This window comes from Gadus morhua, chromosome 6, assembly GCF_902167405.1.
Source record: "Gadus morhua chromosome 6, gadMor3.0, whole genome shotgun sequence".
Classification (NCBI taxonomy): domain Eukaryota; kingdom Metazoa; phylum Chordata; class Actinopteri; order Gadiformes; family Gadidae; genus Gadus; species Gadus morhua.
The window spans coordinates 25,576,595-25,595,226 of NC_044053.1; the positions used below are offsets into that span (position 1 = coordinate 25,576,595).

An 18,632-nucleotide genomic window follows, 5' to 3' on the forward strand; every position below is an offset into this window, starting at 1 on the left:
AAAAAAAAAAAAAAGATTTTTTTACCTTTCGCTCAGGACCCTCCCCCCCCCCCCCCCCGTCAACAACCTGGCGCAGGGGGGCCCATCAGTACCTATAGTATAGGGGCCCAGGATTTGGTGCTACGGCCCTGGCCCTACAGCATGGTTTATGAAGGGTCCGATGACTTGGTGAGGTTACATCATGCTATCATCAGGTCTCCAAGCCGATCTACCGCTAATATTTAATTTACAAATGTGTTTTATAGATATTGTTTTATATTATGGTTTTGGATGTGTTAATGCAGTAAGGTTTCTATTAGAGCTGTCAGTTAAACGCGTTATTAACGGAGTTAACGCAAACCAATTTTAACGGCGTTAAAAAAATTATCGCGCGATTAACGCAATTATTTTATTAAAAAAAAAAAAATATGTGGGTATGTGAGGGTGTACTTTCTTCTGAGTGCTTGCCAGGTGCCGCTTTTCACACACAAACACACACACATACCTAGCAGGTGGCCCTACAGCATGGTTTATGAAGGGTCCGATGACTTGGTGAGGTTACATCATGCTATCATCAGGTCTCCAAGCCAATCTACCGCTAATATTTAATTTACAAATGTGTTTTATAGATATTGTTTTATATTATGGTTTTGGATGTGTTAATGCAGTAAGGTTTCTTTCTATATTTTCCCTGTCCCCATCTTATCAGACCCTCGGCCATACAAACAAAATAACTATAAAAAACAGGATTTAATTAACAAGATTGCATTTTATTTCAGTGTAAACATACTATTAACTTTTCTTCTTCACAACGATCTTTGCAGAGTCAAAAGCATCATCAGTTTCTAGATACATATCATCAGTGTCTGGCCAGTGGGGATCCTGGTTATTAATAGATTTTAGACCTAGAGTGATGTCAATGTTAGTGTCAAGGTTGTCAATGTCTTAAGTGAAGAGATATCAATGTGAGGGAACTGCCATTGAATTGGGAACCACATTGAACTAAAGTACATCCCCGAAATGCATCTACATCCTCCTTTATATAGACATTAATAATATTTAAGGAACGTTGTTTAATCAGATTATGGTGTCTGACCAATTAAGATTGTACATTCATTATAATGCCATTATTATTTAGGATTTATTGTTCAACATTATAACACTAGGCTGCCAATGTGTCGAAGAAATGAGTACCGACGGTTCAGCAGACAGAAACTGAGGACAATAATATTCTGTGGAGACACAGGCAGCTGATAGGGTTAGGGGCTACAGGCAGCTGATAGGGTTAGGGGCTACAGGCTGCTGATAGGGTTAGGGGCTACAGGCAGCTTATAGGGTTAGGGGCTACAGGCAGCTGATGGGGTTAGGGGCTACAGGGAGGTGGTAGGGTGAGGGGCCACAGGCAGCTGATAGGGTGAGGCACTTCAGGGAGTTGGTAGGGTGAGGGGCCACAGACAGCTGATAGGGTGAGGGGCCACAGGGAGGTGATAGGGTGAGGGGCCACAGGGAGGTGGTAGGGGGAGGGGCCACAGGGAGGTGGTAGGGTGAGGGGCCACAGGGAGCTGGTAGGGTAAAGGTCAGGGGTCACAGGGAGGTGGTAAGGTGAGGGGCTTCAGGGAGTTGGTATGGTGAGGGGCCACAGGCAGCTGATAGGGTGAGGGGCCACAGGGAGGTGGTAGGGTGAGGGGCCACAGGGAGGTGGTAGGGTGAGGGGCTTCAGGGAGGTGGTAGGGTGAGGGGCTTCAGGGAGGTGGTATGGTGAGGGGCTTCAGGGAGGTGGTAGGGTGAGGGGCCACAGGGAGGTGGTAGGGTAAAGGTCAGGGGGTACAGGGAGGTGGTAGGGTAAAGGTCAGGGAGTACAGGTAGCTGATAGGGTAAAGGTCAGGGTTCTTGAATCATCGGGCCGGGCTGGAGGGACCACTTCTCTTCTGGCTTGTCTTCCTAGAGAATAGAAAAATAGCAGATCTCACTTCACATACAATTTTTTTACCCATATGTCATCATCATTTACAGTATTTGAAAACAGTAAGAGCCTAACAAATTTGGTCTGAAAAATAATTGGAGCACATGTTACTCAAAAGTCCTGTTTGATTACTGTGTACCTTACCAGAGGATCAGTGAACGGGTACACTCCATCGTATTGGCTTGGGATCTTGCGATTGGCGTGCTCTTTTACACTGTACCGACAACATAAACCTATGAAAAGTGTACTCTTCTTCTTACTTGTGTTAGGTGGTGGGTCTGAAATCAACTAGGTGCATACCGCCATCTATGGTATCAGAGTGTGTCGATACGCAAGTGTAGTCGGGTGGGGGGGGGGGGGGGGGGGGGCATGGAACAAATCAATCGTACCTTCTATAAAGCCTTTTGGAAACTCTCTGTCTGTTTAGAGATATTCAGAAAGACGCTGGGGTTGACAAGTTACCGGACTACTTGTGGAGTGATTCCAAAGACGTCATTAGAGGCAAAAAAACCTTTGTTGTCCTTGACAGCGGTGAATTATACTTAGCAACAGTGAATTATCAAATATAAGGGGGCACTCACACTAGGGCCGCTTGCCTGTTCCGTGCTGCAGGAAGATTCAGCACGATTCCCCCCCTCCCCACTCCTCCCTCTGGCCCGTGGTCACACTGCTCCCAAAGGCCGTGGCCTGGGCACGATTGCTCCTTCATACATACGTCATCAAGTCGTAATACGATAAATACGTCATCACCAAGCGTGGTGTCCAGCTGCGACTGAATGCCGTCGTCTGCCCAAATTTCAAGTAAACACTCGACTTCACTATCGCACCAACGTAAACCCACTCGTGAACCGCTTACCACCATTGTTTAAAATGATTGTTGTGGGGAAGAAGGGCATGGACCTATAAAGAAAGGAGGGTCGCGCAAGGACTAGGTCATCAGCTCACGTTGCGTATCCGCGCGTGTCATCTCATTAGCATCTGTACTTTGGCCACGGCACACCTCTCCCAAGTGTGCCGTGGCCAAAGGGCTGTTCCGTGCTGGAATACGGATGGCGTGGTCACACTAGCCAAACGGTCTAGACTTTAGTATGCAAATGAGCTCGGGCACGGTGCCGCGGCCCTAGTGTGAGTGGTCCCTAATTCACCGCTGGAAGTTGTGAAGGGTCTATGCAAGTGAACGGAGCGTTACATGGCATTGAGAAGACCTGTGTAATAAGCAGATATAATGTTTGGTAGATGTTGACCTCCGACATGGCAGACCACTGACCTGGGGTGCTGGCTGGTAGTCATGGGATGGGGGCCCACCTTGAACTCCCTGGAGGTCTGGTTCTGCCGTGGCACCAGACCAAGGTCCCCCGGCCTGTAGTGAGTCTGGTGTTGACCAGCCGTTGGGGCTGAGGTCAGCTCTGGGGTCCCGCGGCCGTTGGCCCCGAGCCGCGCAGCTCTATCCAGGACGGCCAGGAGCTTCTGCATGTTCTGGTTCCTGCGGACCACAGCCTGCACCTCCTCCTCCTGCTCCTCCAACCCTGGCCTCTCATCCTGAGCAGGATACAAAAGGATACATCATATTGATTGACTAATACTGCCTTCAGGTCACACCCATCCCCGCATGAACTGATAGTCAATAGCTCTGCTGCCTCGGACATAAGCCAATCGGGAGTAACGCACTCAGTTGCATTGTTTTAGAGACCACACACTCATTCATCTGACAGCTGCTTGCTGCATGGCTTCAAGTGCACAACACCCACCACCGCCTCAGCTCCACCATATCTCTCTTTAGCCCTTGAGACATGGTGGGAGGGTGGCGAGCACAAAATGTAGCCTGTTAGAATTCCAAATGTGATTAAGGGCTATACAAAGAAATGTACTTGATTTGAACATCATGTTGCGGCCGGCTCTGTGGCTGATTGGCTGCTTGGCTCCCTGCCATTCCCTAAACAAAACCAAACCGCCCAGACTTACCGTCAGTGCCTGTCTGAGCGCCATGGCAGCCTCACTCAGGATGACCTCTGTCTGGCCCCGCCTCCTCTGCTCCTCATCTAGCTCCGCCCCCAAGCGCTTCACCGTTATTGCGTCCTCCCGGCCTCGCTCCAGGACGAGCTCATGCTCCTTCCTGTCCACAAGAACACTATACTATAATTTAGGGTTTTCATCAGCTGTAATCCATAAACATCAAGATTAATACAAATGAAGGCTTTAGATGTTTCACTTTTGGTGGAATGAATCTATGTAGCATATTTTTATTTTAATATATATTCTTTTTTAATTTATTAATTTAATTAAATTAACTTTTCCACAATATTCTAGTCATATATATATATTATTCTAGTAGGCATCATGGCCTGACTAAGGTCAGGCCGTGATGCCTGAAGCGTGCAGGTCAGCTCATGTTACTGCGATTTGAATTTGGAAAACCTCTGCAAAAACAATGAGTATGTCTATAATCATTCCCCTTGTTTGGGGCATATAGGGTCTACTAGGCTCGATTATCATGTCAGAAGATGCAACAACATTTTCTATCGGTGCGCTGCACATAGCATTGTTTATGATGTCCTTTTTGTTAGGTATGTATAATAGGTGTTGTCTTCTGTTTCTCCCCCAACCCACCAGACCAGCAGAATCTCTCTGTTTAGCCTCCTCCTGATTGACAAATGAGGCACTGGAACATTATTAAGGCATACCCGGGAGTATGGGGTACAGGGGGTACAGGGGGAAAGGGGAGTGGGGTATAGGGTACACGGGTATAGATGACAGGGTTCTAGGGTGAAGGGGGTATCGATTCCAGAATTATAGGGTACTCGGATATAGATTCCAGAGTTATAGGGTATACGGAAATAGATTCCAGAGTTATAGGGTACACGGGTATAGATGACAGGGTTATAGGGTACACACACAGGTATAGATTACAGGGTTCTAGGATACATGGGAATAGATTCCAGGGTATTAGGATGAAGGGGGTATAGATTCCACATTTATAGGGTGAAGGGGGTATAGATTCCAGGGTTCGGGTCAAGGGTCAAGGTATAGGGCATACCTGAGGGCCTGAGCCTCAGCCAGCAGCAAGGTGTGTCGGGTGTGTATATGCTGCAGGCCCTTGCATACAGAGGACTGCTCCTTAAGCTCCACCCCCAGCTCCTCGCACTTGTCAGTCAACTTCCTTATCACCTGGGGGGAGGGGTTGAGAGTCATACCGTCTCTCTCTCTGACCATCTCTTTCTCTGTCTCTGTCGCTCTTTCTCTGCCTCTGTGTGTCTCTCTTACTCCGTCTCTTCCTATCTCTGCGTCTCTCTCCCCCTTTCTATTTTATGGGTTGGTTTAAATTGCTTTGTTTAATGTATCGTTAATTGGTATACTGGTTGAACCCTGTTGATAGTATAGTGATCGCAGTCATGGCCAGCTTTTTACTCATTGGTCTTGGGGGCTATAAGCCATGGCTGCAATTTCAGCTTTTTAACAACAAAATATGGCATAAAGATTTGCATTATCCATACTCTGGAGAATGTACAGGCAGTACTGTTCTAGGCCTGAGATCACATTGTTTCATACAGAGGCTGCTGGACCTTTGGGTCCAGAGAGTAACCGAGGGGCCGGGTACAGCATCATCTACTGATATACAGGAGTGTAGTGCTGGTCCTGCTTTGTCGGACCAAGAGGACTGTTTTGACTTGATTTGAGTCTTCATTACATTAGCTACCCACATGAAGGTGTGTCTTTAACTGACAAAACAACACACTCATTATTTTACTTAGTACATTTGTTTCAGACAGATCACACAGCTATATCCTCGAGGATGAATTCAGTTTGACGTTCAATAGGCGATTTATTTCATGTTAGTCTTGTGTCCATTCTTTACAAGACTAAATTCAATGTAAATATATTTCGACAAGCAGGCCTATATAGTCAAGAACAATCAAAGGATGACGAATCAAGCTGTTGAGAAGGCTCAGACACAAGAACGCACAGTAATTGAATTTTTATATGTGTATATTCCTATAATAAACTGGGGATGATAACGCCAACAAATGCTGCATGGTTTGACTTAGGTTCTTTGTAGAAAAGCAAAGCCAGCATAACGACATATCATCTTTAGGGGCTTATGTCTCTCCGCCTCTCTGTCTTTCTAAGTTTGTGTTTTACTCTCTCTCTCTCTCCTCCTATCTGTGTGTGTGTGTGTGTGTCTCTCACCCCGAGATTGCTCTTATTCTTATGGCTGAGGTCTCTCATCAGGGGATGAATGAGCTGGTCCTTCCTGCGGGTGAGGGTCTCTGAATCCCTGAGGGTCTGGTTCTCCCGGACCAGGGCCTGGTTCTGCTCGGCCAGGTGGGCCAGCTCCTCATGCAGTGCCTCCCTCTCCCCCAGACACTGAGCCACCTCCTCGGAGACGTCACGCCGGGCCTGCAGCTGGAGCTCCAACGCAGCCTGCTTCATGTGGTCTGCATGCTTGGTTTTACCCCTGGAGAACATCTTACTACTATAATAGCAGGCCTGTCGCAGCAGTTACTCAAGTTACTCATGTGCGCATGTGGCAGGCAGCCTGCAGCTCACACACACTCACAGCACGCGCGAACGCATACATACAACGCAAGCACGCACATACACACCGCATACACACACGCACATGCGCACAATAATGCATTGAAACGCACACACACAAACACACACGCGCACACACCGCACGTCAAGACAAAGACAGCGACACATACACGGAAGCACACAAACCGTATGTCAAGGCTCGGCTTAGCTCAGGAGGTAGAGCAGTTGTCTAGTAACCGAAAGGTTGCTAGTTAACTGCTCCTGACGAGCTGGCTGTCGCCTTGCATGGTTGTCGCGGTGTGTAAATGTGTGGATGAACCGATGTAGAGCCCGAGATGTTATTATATTATGCGCTCAGAAATTTGTTTCATTATGGACTGGGCTTTCCACATTAATGCTATGGGTTTAATTACAGCTAGAGATGAGCGTGCGCAACCCACGCGTGAAAACTGAAGTTAATATAATAACCGTTGTGCACACATAGTATCCTACACTTCTATGTAGACTGCCACCTTCCCCACACATTCCAGCCTTAACCTATACAACAATAACACTTTAAAATATGCTGTCATACACTATGATATACTTTATACTGATATAGTATAGTATATTACAGTATACTATACTGTAATATACTTAATACTAATATAGTATAGAATATTACAATATAGTACACTATAATATACTTTATGCTTATATATTATAGTATATAGTTAAGTTGTTAAGTTATCCTTTGTCCCTTTTTTGAGTACAATATAATATTATACTATTCTAATATAAAAGAGCTAATAAAGTAATATTATACTATACTAATATACTATACTGATTAATTAATTTAATTAATTAATTGATCTGCATATAGGCATATTATACTGTACTAATATATCTAATATAGCAATATAATACTAATTATACTATACATATATATTAGTATTAGTATTTATACATCAATTATAGTCATATACTAAACTAGTATAATACATCTAATATAGTAATTGTATAGGATACTAATATAATATATAGCAAATAAAGTACTTTTATACTATGCTAATATAGTGCATCTAATATAGTAGCCTTATGTTAATACTAAGTGTAATGCACCTAGCTCGTTCCAGAGCAGCTTCCATATGCAGCTCATAAAGTTGGTTGTTGTGCGCCTCCTTCTCATTGGCTAATTGTTTCTCCAGCGAGGACAAATCTGACATCAATCTCTCCTTCTGCTCCCCAAACTCTTCTAGAGACGCTAGCTTTCCGGCTGGAGGAGGAGGAGAGAAGAGAGAAGGAGGGAAAGAGAACCGAGGTGGACAGAGGAAATAGGGATGTGGAAAGAGGGCGCAGGAGATTAGAGAGGAGGACACGGGAAGGGGGAGAGGAAGGGAGGAGGAGAGGAGGAGTAGAAGGGAGGAGGAGAGGAAAGAGACTGGAAGAGGAGAGAGAAAGGAAGAGGGGAGAGGCAGAAGCGGTCAGAGGAGAGAAGAGGAGGAACGGAGGAGAGCAGAGAGAGGAGGAGGGGAGAGAGCGGACTGGAAAGGAGGAGAGCAGAGAGAGGAGGAGGGGAGAGAGCGGACTGGAAAGGAGGAGAGCAGAGAGAGGAGGAGGGGAGAGAGCGGACTGGAACGGAGGAGAGCAGAGAGAGGAGGAGGGGAGAGAGCGGACTGGAAAGGAGGAGAGCAGAGAGGTTGACAGAGGATAGGAGTGTGAAGGGGAAGGAGAGGGCAAAGGAGAGAGGGGAGTAGATGATAGGAGAAGTAAACAGTGAGTTGGTATGCAGACAAACAGGGTTTCAGCCGGAGATCATGACATGCTGCCTGAATCAAGCAGTTCATTCACCGCTGGAATAAACTAGTGCCTTCTATACCTCAGATGGTCATTTGTACATACACATCCTGTCAATAGGGCAAGGTGATCATTAAAATATCAATAGAATATAGCAGGTGATCAATAAAACATCACAAGTAATCAATAAAATATAAAAAATATTACAGATGATCAATAAAATATCAGAGGTGATAAATCATCATGACAGGTGATCAATCTTCAACCCACCCAGCATCATGTTCTCAGAGGAGAGCTTCTCGCTCTTCTCCTGGTGCTCCTCTTCGAGCTTACTGAGCCGGAGTTCCAGGGAACGGTTCTGCTCCTCCCAGGTGCGTTGTTCAGACTCCAGTCGCGCTGCGCATCTCATCAGCTCCTCCTCCAGCTGGGCCACGGAGCGCTTCAGGTACTGGACCACGTCCTTCATCTCCTGCTCCAGCTGGGAGTAGCGCAACAAGGAGTCCGACTTCTGCAGCTCTGCCTCATCGCACTTCTGCTGATACCTGGAGGACGGCAGCATTGTCATATGAATGTAAAAACATGAGTAGACCTACATCCCTAGCACCGTGTAGCCAAGTGGGACTAGGCCATGGAAAGGAAAATGTGTTCCTTTTAAATATTTGTTTAGTAGCCTAAAGAAGGAGCATTCAAACAATGTTTGATAAAGGGGACATATTATGAAAACAACACTTTTCCAGGGATTTGTTTTGGGTCTCTGGTGCTCCCACACACATTTTTCAAAGCACACAAGCTTTGAAAAAAGTCCCTACATGATCTTTTGAGTGAGATATGCATTTCTGAAAGTACCCCGCCTACCGTTACCAAACAAGCGAGTCAGTTTCAGAGACCCTACGTAGGAAGGGGGCACAGTTGAATATTACCTCCCACTTCCCAACTCACCTCCAATCTGAGCATAGCTAAGATTTTGTGGACCAGCGGATGAGCTGCTCCGGGGGGGGGGCGGGGACTCGGCGGCAGCTCAGCTCCGGGAGTACAATCCCTTTCTCTACCGGACTGCCGCCGAGCTCCCCCCGCCGGAGCTGCCAATCCGGAGGAGACATGGAGAAAGGGATTGTACTCTCGGAGCTGAGCTGCCGGACTGTCGCCGGAACAGCCGGAAAGCTTCGGCGGTTATTCAGCTCCCGGAGTACCCCCGCCGGAGCTGCCGGACTGCCTCGGTGGCGGCCGAACTGCTTCGACGGCGACAGTCCAGCAGCTCCGGCGCGGGGAGCACGGCGGCAGTCCGGCAGCTCAGCTCCAGGAGTACAATCCCTTTCTCCTCCATGTCGCGGCTCATGGACTTCAGAGGGTCAAGGCAAAATTCCCTTTCCCCCAATTCTCTTAAACCAGGGATGGGCAACTGGCGGCCCGCATCCTTACTCAGCAGGCCCGCACATAATGATAAAAAATAAAAAATAAAAAGAATAATAATAATTGATCGAGTTACAGAAAACTCGGTCAAGAAAGATGAGAAGAATTCATAGAATTCGAAGGCAAACTTTGCTTAGAAGCGATATCAGTCATTAAAGATATCCACTTAAGTCGCCACTACAACTAGGCTACTACAACTGCTTGTTGGGTTTGAGTTCATTGAGTTTTTGCACTTAATGTTGGGCCACTGTTTTTCAGTTTTTTGACTTCATTGAATGAAAAATACAGACCATTCATGTGTCTGTTTGAGCATGGAAAACATGAAATGTATGTATGTTGGTTCAATTAACATACCGTACATAGGTTATGATTCTGGAAGATTTTTTAGGTAGTGGCCATCCCCAAAATGCACCAGAATACAGGAAATCATATCTACCAAATTCAAAATTGTGTAGCTTCTCTCAGCTCACGTTTAGTTGAAGTGTGCAGTCATGTGGCCCTCCGATGGTTATGATGAAAAATGTGGCCCTCTTTATCATGAAAGTTGCCCATCCCTGTCTTAAACCATGTCCAAGATATCCCCCACTAGTGTCTTTACTTGTTGTGAAAGTGCCAGAGACGTCAGACGCACTCTTTATGATTGATAATATCATCCGAGACGCACGTAGCTTTTGGCCGTGCTATTAGATACAATAATATATAAATACTAGTGCCGTCAAGCGATTAAAATATTTAATCGCATTAATGGCATAGTTAACTCACGATTAATTGGAAAAAAAAATTCTATGCTAAATATCCCTTGATTTCTTTGTCCATTTAATTCTCATTTTAATGCTCTAATCAACATGGAGAAGTGCATCGGCTTGCCTTGTGCAAATATTTTTTTATTGATAACATTGGCATATAGCTTACTGATCAAAACAGGACGATACAAAAAAAAGCCTATAGTGCAATTAAACTATGAATATACAAACATACTGCCTTGAACATAGCAGTCAGGCTACTGCTTGTTTAATTTGAGCCAAAGAAAAAAAAATAAAAATACTATATTATATAATATAATATAATAATATATTATATTATATTATATAGATATAGAGCTCCAGGAGTCCGAAAACGGCAAAAGTTCCTTCTTGTCCATGCTGTGGTTCAATCTGACAGCTCATTGGTCAATGGGCAGCAGATCATTTGCATTAAAGCTACAGACACCAGAAACAGCCTATTCTGAAGGTACTGAAACAGAAGGGAATAGCGGTAGGTGAGTTTTTTTTTCCTAAAAGCTATATCCAGCAAACATCTTTAAAAACATGTTTTCTGGAACTCAAATACTATGTTTACTTGTTGTGAAAACGCCATAATACGTCTCCTTTAATGACACGACAGGGAAGGGTTTGACAACTTTCACCTTATATTAAACTGTTAGGCATTGGAGTCCGAGAATCAATGTTCTTTTTTGAAAAGTGAAAGCCCTGAGGCTGTTCCTACCTCTCCACCTGGCCCTCTAGAGCACTAAGGTTGTTACCTCTCCACCTGTCCCTCTAGACTAGAGCAGGGCTGCCCAATTTGGGGCCCAAGGCCAAACTTGGTCCGCGACCGATTTTATTTGGCCCACTCCTCACCCACTATCATTGTTTTCTGCCATCAACGCTCGGAATCTGTGCTCACTCTCATTGAATATTATTTATTGGTGCAGTTCCATTCCTGACCATAGAATAACATAGGATTTATTCCCTTGAAACCTAGCAGACTTTCTGCAGCAGAAGCAATTTCTCGCGCCACATCTGATTTTTTCTTTGCCACCAATTTAACCCTCCACATTGCTTCAACCATGAATGCCAGTAGCCCTTGCTTGTCAAAACTGAATCATCATTTACAGCTATAGCATGCCCCTTTTCAAAAGGGGCAAAGTCAACAGCCGTGCTTTGCCTGCCCAGCCTGCTCTCCTCCACCCTTCTGGCTGCCTCTGCATAAGATATTTTGTTTTCCTTCTTTATTCATTCAACATTTTCTGCTTTCTGCATAGTTTTGACACCCCCTGAACGGAAGCCAGGTGATCACCCCCACAGTTACAACACTTCACAGGTTCCTTGCACTCTTTTCCATCATGAGCCTTGCTACATCGTCTACACCTTTGCTTTCCTCTACACACAGCTGCCACATGGCCATATCTCTGGCACTTAAAGCATCTCAGAGGAGGTCTTTCATACTCTCTCTCACTGGGTCACTCATGTGTCCCAACATGACTCTTAGGAACCACATCATCTTTAAAGGTAAGAAGGACAGGAGCGGTCCCTCTTCCATTCTCACCCTTCCCCATTCGTTTTGCAGCTATGACATTAGCCCCCTTCAGAGAAGATAACAATTCTTGCTCAGACACTTCCAAGGACACATTATACACAACTCCTTTAACCCCTGTACTAATCCGTTGCTTGAACATATCCACTCCCTTACCCAGCACATTTTTTATATTAAGCACCTTGTCTTGTTGCCTTGCAGACTTGCAGATGATAGAAATCCTCCCATTTTGCAGATTAGAAGCATGCATTACATCACCTATCTCTTTTTTTAATTCATTAGTCAATTTAAGGGGACTAGCAGCAGAAAACCCAACACCTCCCTTCACTTTGATCAGAACCTTAAACCCATGATCACTTTTTTGGTCTGGTCTCATTGCTTTGGCCTGTGAATTATCCACATCACTGGCTGGAGAATGATATAATAATGCATTTAATTTAGAGGCGCCTTTCAAGACACCCAAGGTCACCTCCTCTCCCTTTTGAGTCTATCCTCGCCCACTTTACTCCATTCCCCCCCACCCCCATCCCATTACGCTCCCGTCGGCATGGGCCAACTCTGATTTAGGAAATCCCCAACTCAGCAAGCGATCGTCAGATCGAACAGCTGAGTTTGCACAGACCTGTGCAGGGATATCGTTCCCGGACCTATACAGGCCGTCGGGAAATATCCCTACAAACAGATCCCCACAACACCCAAGCTGAACAACCCAAAAATCAACCAATTCAGAAATCTCCTTTAGCCGTTGTTCTGAAGCCAACAAGTTGAATTCATAAACAATTGAAAACACCGCCACTAGCACGCCACTACTCCACCCTGATCCGCTTCCTCTCCAACTCCTCAGACGCATCCGGTGATCAGCCCCGAGGTCAACACCCCGACACTGGGCTCACAGGTCTACTTAAATAAGCATAGCTCAGGTGTTGTCAATGAGCTCGTTAAGCTCCCCTCGTTAGGGTCGTGACAAAGCTATGACAACAATGAGATAAAATCCGCTTCTACTCAAGGTAACATCGAATGCTGTTTATTTTGTCAACAAACAAGTCACTCGATGGAGAAATGCTCACTCATTAAGATGAAAATGCATCAGGACAAGATACGTTTCATAAAGGAAAAGGGAATTTCTTTTTGGTTGCCTAAAGCCTGGCCACATAAGTAAAGACTGCAGGAGTCGCCTGGATTGCAATGTGTCAGAAGAAGCATCCCTCAGTACTTCACATTGAGATAAACGATAGAAGTACATCCTTTAAAGAAATACAAGCATCTGTGAGTTCTCCACTAAGTGTTTCACCTGGACAGCCTCAGACATGTAGGCATACAGACTCATCCTCCCCCGGTGTAACACAGAACGCCAGAGGAAGTCTTTTCTTCCTGTGGCCATCAGACTGTTTAATGCATCTACCTCCAGCTGCAGAAGGGACCGTGGAGACACTATGCCCTGAGACCAATGTCACTTTATTTATTTATTTAATTATTTTTACCCAATTTATTTATTTATATATTTACTTATTTTTATTTTAACCCAATTTTCAATTAATCACTTTAGTTAATTTATGCCGCCAACAATTGCTGCTATAATATTTATCACTTTACCACTTTTACCACTAATAGCACTTTTATCCAATCGCTCCTTTTCACTTATTTAGTTTGTACTTATTTTATTTCAATCTATTTTATCTATTTTGACTCTAACCCTGTATTACTTTCCCACCTTTGTATTGTAACTGTTGCATAGTAATTTCCCTCGGGATAGATAAAGCATCTTGAATCTTGAATCTTGAATATAGGGGCCGGGGATGAGGACAATGCTGTCTTTTCCATTGTTGCAGTCAAAGTTAAAGCCCACATGAGTAACACAATTCTGCGTATGCATTTCTGGACCCGGGGAGTTCCGGTACATTCTGTACAGTCAGTTTGGCAGAGAAATTGGGCTTGAAAGGCAAGCTAGCCAACATCCTACTAAGGACAATGGGTCAACAAAAAATTGTGGGCACCACCATATTGACTGGTTTGGAAGTGTCTGGTATAGATTCCATTGATTTTATTGAGTTGCCTAATACTTTAACTCATAACACTATGCCGGTGTCAAGGTTGAACATCCCACGTCAAGAAGATGTTGGAATGTGGTCATATCTGAGGAATGGAAAGCTTCACGATATTAATGCAGATGTGGATTTGCTCATCGGCACTGATGCAGAAAAAGTGATGGAACCCTGGGAGCTGATCAACAGTCAAGGCGAAGGACCATACGCAGTCCGAACAAGAGTCGGCTGGGTCATTAATGGACCACTTCGTGGTGGAGATAACAACCAAGTGAAGACTGGCTGCTCAGTTGTTACAACAAACCATATATCTGTGGCACACCTTGAAGAAATGCTCATTAAACAATACAACCAAGATTTTAACGAGAACACATTAGAGGAGCAGCTTGAGTTGTCAAGAGAAGCCCCCAACGGGGACCAGTGGAAGTATGTAAACACCAAGGTCAACCCTGCAGATGAGGCATCTCGAGGAATGAGACCTGAGGAATTTCTGACACGATCACGATGGATTAAAGGCCCAGAGTTCCTCTACTTGCCAGAAAAGGAGTGGCCTGTAGCTGACATGGATCCAGCTTTGAGTCCTGCTGATGACCCCGAGGTCAAAAGAGAAACAAAAGTGAATGCCATTGTCAAATACGCAGATAATGCCACAAACCACTTCGTCAACTACTTCTCATCATGGAGGAAACTTAAAGTGTCTGTTGCCTGGTTCCTTCAGCTTAAAAGAGTTTTGTCGCTTCTGAGTCAAAAGAGGAGAGAACTTAAAGCCACTGAGAGCGATGAGGACGCCAGAGTTAAACGTTCTGTGGAACAGAAACTTCAGAGTTTTAAAGGCGCTCATGTAGGAAAAACCTCGACTCCACAAGATTATGATGAAGCAGAAAAGGCAATCATTTGTTTTGTTCAGAAACAAAGGTTTGCGAGTGAAACCACCTCATTGAAAGGCGACTCAAACGTATCCAAGGACAGTCCTCTGTACAAGCTAGATCCTATACTGGAGGATGGAATTATTTGAGTTGGTGGTCGCTTGCATAAATCTGCATTACCATCGGAGACCAAGCATCCTGTTATCCTTTCAAGGACCTGCATGTTTCCCAGCTTATTACACGCCACATTCATCAACAACTTGGACATGCTGGTAGAAACCACATGTTTGACTTCGACAGAAATACTGGATCATTAGTGCCAATTCTGCAGCAAGAAGAACAATAACAGAATGCACTGTGTGTAGACGCCACAGAGGAAAACTTGGAGAGCAAAAGATGGCAGGCTTACCTGAAGAGGGGATTATGCCAGACAAGGCCGCTTTCACAAACGTGGGAGTTGATTATTTTGGCCCAATCGCAGTCAAAAGAGGAAGAGGCCTTTTAAAAAGGTATGGAGTGCTCTTCACCTGTTTGACCAGTCGTGCAGTGCACCTTGAAGTGGCAGACTCCCTTGACACACACTCTTGCATTAATGCCATACAGAGATTAATTTGCAGAAGAGGCCCTGTGTCGAGTTTGAGATCCGACAACGGCACAAATTTTGTGGGTGCGAACAAAGAGTTAAAACGAAGCCTTGTAGAGCTAAACAATGCGAAAATCCAAGGTGGAGGCAAGTGCAGTATAAGGCAGAGCTGTTCTGGAAAAGGTGGACATCTGAATATTTACTTGCAATGCAAGAAAGACGAAAATGGGCTTATCCAAGAAGAAACTTCTCTCAAGGAGATATTGTCATCATTGCTGATGCTACAGATTGGCAGAGTTCTGAGTACAAAACCGGACTCCGCTCCATCTGCATCCAAACCAAGACCAGCGTGTTGGAAAGACCTGTGACCAAGATATGCCTGCTCCTGGAGGCTACGGCATAAGACAATGGACAATATTCATTATTTTTTTCCATCTGTCCTGTCTTCCATCTTTAATTTCTATTTCTTCCAGCACAATCCATCCAGCTATCAGGAAGAAGACTGTAGAATATAGTCTTAAGAGTTAGGGGCAGGTAGAGAGAATAGCTCCCCTTATGTATTTAAGTAATTGGGTGTTTACACTTTTCCCTATTAGGGGCCAGTATGTTGGAGCTATGCAGTTCTTAGATTTAATTGTAAAACATTTTTTTAGATTGTTTGCTTAATATAAAATAATATGACTATTTTAGGTTTTTTTCTCGTTTGTATTATAAATTAGTTAATTTGAGTTTATTTATGCTTTTGTTTTGAAATTATTACTAGCCTATATATAGAGGTGGCGGGCATAGGTAAGACAGGCACTGGGAAGGGTCATGTTTTTTTTACAATTTTTTACTTTTTTTTCTGAGAAAAAAGCCTAACTTCTCATCCTAACTTAAAGGGAAACTTCACCCATTTCCATTAAGCTTTGTATCGTTAGAAACCCACTCATACTTTTGACTGGTCGTGCATCATTCCCTTATTTTCTTGAGAGACTGGAGCGATCCGTATCGATCACCAACACTTCGGGTTTAAGATGACGCAATATGACGATTTTTGCGTAGAAGTAAATAAGAAGTGTAAGAGGGGAGGATTCTCGTAAGACTACAAGCACTAGTCCCACCCCCCTATAGGGGGTGGGACCCACTGACGCTACAGAACTATTAGAGCAGTGCCAGTGGCTGGGACTTCACCAGCAGAAACTAACATCCACAGCGTCTGAAGCTAAGCTAACAGAGGCTGTTGATAAAACTGAAGTACAATGGCGGAAGGTACTGGATCTTCACTAGAAATGTTGTGTGAAATGATTTTCAAGCAGTCTTGCAGTATCAGCTTGGTAGATGGAACAGCGAGGTGTCCGATAGGCGGAGATCTAGATCAGCGGGAGTGGCCAGCGAAGCTGTGCATCGTGGTGAATGGTGGGAGTTGTTTTCTTCAATCCACAAGCGCCAAAGAGTCACTTTTTGCCTTTTCTCGGTCAAGACGGCACCAAATTAGAATTTTATTTTATTATTCGACTACATATAGGACCCAATTTCAATACATATTCATGCCTCCACCGGTGAAATGCTCCTTTAAGTTAGGGACTCAAAGATAGGAACATCCTATATAACTTTCTATTACAGAAGCAGTCCCTAACCTGTTGGCCGTTTCCTATCTTATTTTTGGCATCCTATCTTATCTTAATTTAGGTAATTAAGATAACCCTAACTGTTCTTTCAATCCGATTTTTCGATCGGCAATCGTCAGGTTATGTCTGTTTCTGCACTCAGAGTGTGCGTGAGATTGATAGAATGAGTTACTTTTAACGTTAACAGAGACTGTTGAGGATCTTTGTTAATGACGCCAAGCAGTGGTGGGTAATAACGCTTTAAAGTAACGCAAATGAGTAAAAAATAAAAAAAATTGGGTAACGAGTACTTTTCACGTTCCTTTTTTAAGTCTGTAATTTTACTCTTACTCAAGTAAATATTTGATTTAGAATTCTACTCTTTACTCAATTACATTTTCCATTGTGCCTTCATTAAAATTAGTATTTTAATAAAGACATTATCTTCGTAGACTAATACAATTACAGACTCACTCTTGACTAATACAAGCGTACACGCTTGTATTAGTTGTATTGTATTAGCGACGCACCCTCCCTAGGTTGTAACATTGTTGCAATTCCATAGCCGAGGAGACAAGTCGACCGTTGGAGTTACGGTCCACGTATAGTTTATATAATTCTAAAGATACTATGTTACACTGTATTCTGCACACTAGGGTTGCCGCGGTATACGGTATTACTGGTGTTACCGGTGTTGAGGCCAACACCGATTACTCGGTGTTGCACACTGGCAACACCGTTTTTTTTTTTGTTTTTTTTAGTAATAAAAAACAAATTCAGTAAATATATTTATAATTAAGACAATTAAAATGTGGGGAGTAGGCCACAGTTCTGCTCTGTGCGGGAGAATTGTCGCGCCGAGAATTGACGTGCTTTCTTACAAGACCGGTTACCATACAGGGGTTGACACTAACGGTTGCCCGCTTGCCCGGGGCAACAAAAAATAATATTTGGGCAAGTTGAGATTATTCCTGGTTGCCCGAAAGGGCAAGTGCATTTTTTAGGGTTTGTTCATATATATTCATATATATTTAAGAGTTTCTAAAAACTGCAAAGCAACCATTTTCTTCCGTAAAATCACACAAAATAGATACATTTGCAATTGATCTGTCTTCTCTTCTTTCGGACAGCGAGTTAACAGACAGACAGCGCTACAGCGCGAACATAGCCCCGCCTCCTGTCACTCACTCGCAGTGCGGTCTCTGGCAGTGTTTCGGCACTAGTCACAGGCCACGTTTATACGTAGCAGGGTATTTATAGAAACTAATATTTCCCCCGCTCCGTTTTCCAAAATAACATTGTGCACACAGCATCGTTTTCAAAAAAGTTGTCTTTTACATCAAAACGCATAAATACGCCATCGAGCGCCATTATAACTATGACAAACCTATGGGCGGCAGTGTAGTAGAGCTTAGATCGGGCCCAGAAAATCAAGCCCGACCCGGCCCGAGCCCGTGCATGTTCTGTCCGAGCCCGGACCGACCCGACACATTAACCGTAATTATGAGTCTGAGCCCGATTTGAACCCGACTTTTTTTTTAAATACATATGTAACTTTGTATACATTTGTTACTAGGCCTACTCTGCTAAATATAT

At 44.2% G+C, this 18,632-nt stretch overlaps 1 protein-coding gene and 1 long non-coding RNA gene across 3 annotated transcripts in view; one reads left to right on the forward strand and one right to left on the reverse strand.

Moving 5' to 3' along the window:
* The first annotated feature begins 61 nt into the window (after window positions 1-61).
* On the forward strand, window positions 62-737 carry LOC115545091 (uncharacterized). Its single transcript, XR_003977056.1, has 2 exons — window positions 62-288; window positions 652-737. It is a non-coding gene; the product is annotated as an uncharacterized LOC115545091 (long non-coding RNA).
* cfap157 (cilia and flagella associated protein 157) overlaps window positions 729-18,632 on the reverse strand; it is a 29,003-nt gene continuing 11,099 nt past the window's right edge. The window contains exons 2-8 of one of the 2 annotated variants that reach the window (XM_030357878.1): window positions 8,522-8,793; window positions 7,577-7,730; window positions 6,128-6,395; window positions 4,977-5,107; window positions 3,905-4,055; window positions 3,248-3,481; window positions 729-1,920 (exon numbers count right to left, since the gene is read on the reverse strand). In XM_030357878.1, coding sequence (XP_030213738.1) covers window positions 1,861-1,920; window positions 3,248-3,481; window positions 3,905-4,055; window positions 4,977-5,107; window positions 6,128-6,395; window positions 7,577-7,730; window positions 8,522-8,793 — 1,270 coding nt within the window. In that variant the 3' untranslated portion in view covers window positions 729-1,860. Of the gene's footprint in view, window positions 1,921-3,209; window positions 3,482-3,904; window positions 4,056-4,976; window positions 5,108-6,127; window positions 6,396-7,576; window positions 7,731-8,521; window positions 8,794-18,632 lie in introns of both variants that reach the window. The other variant, XM_030357877.1, reaches the window with a different exon arrangement.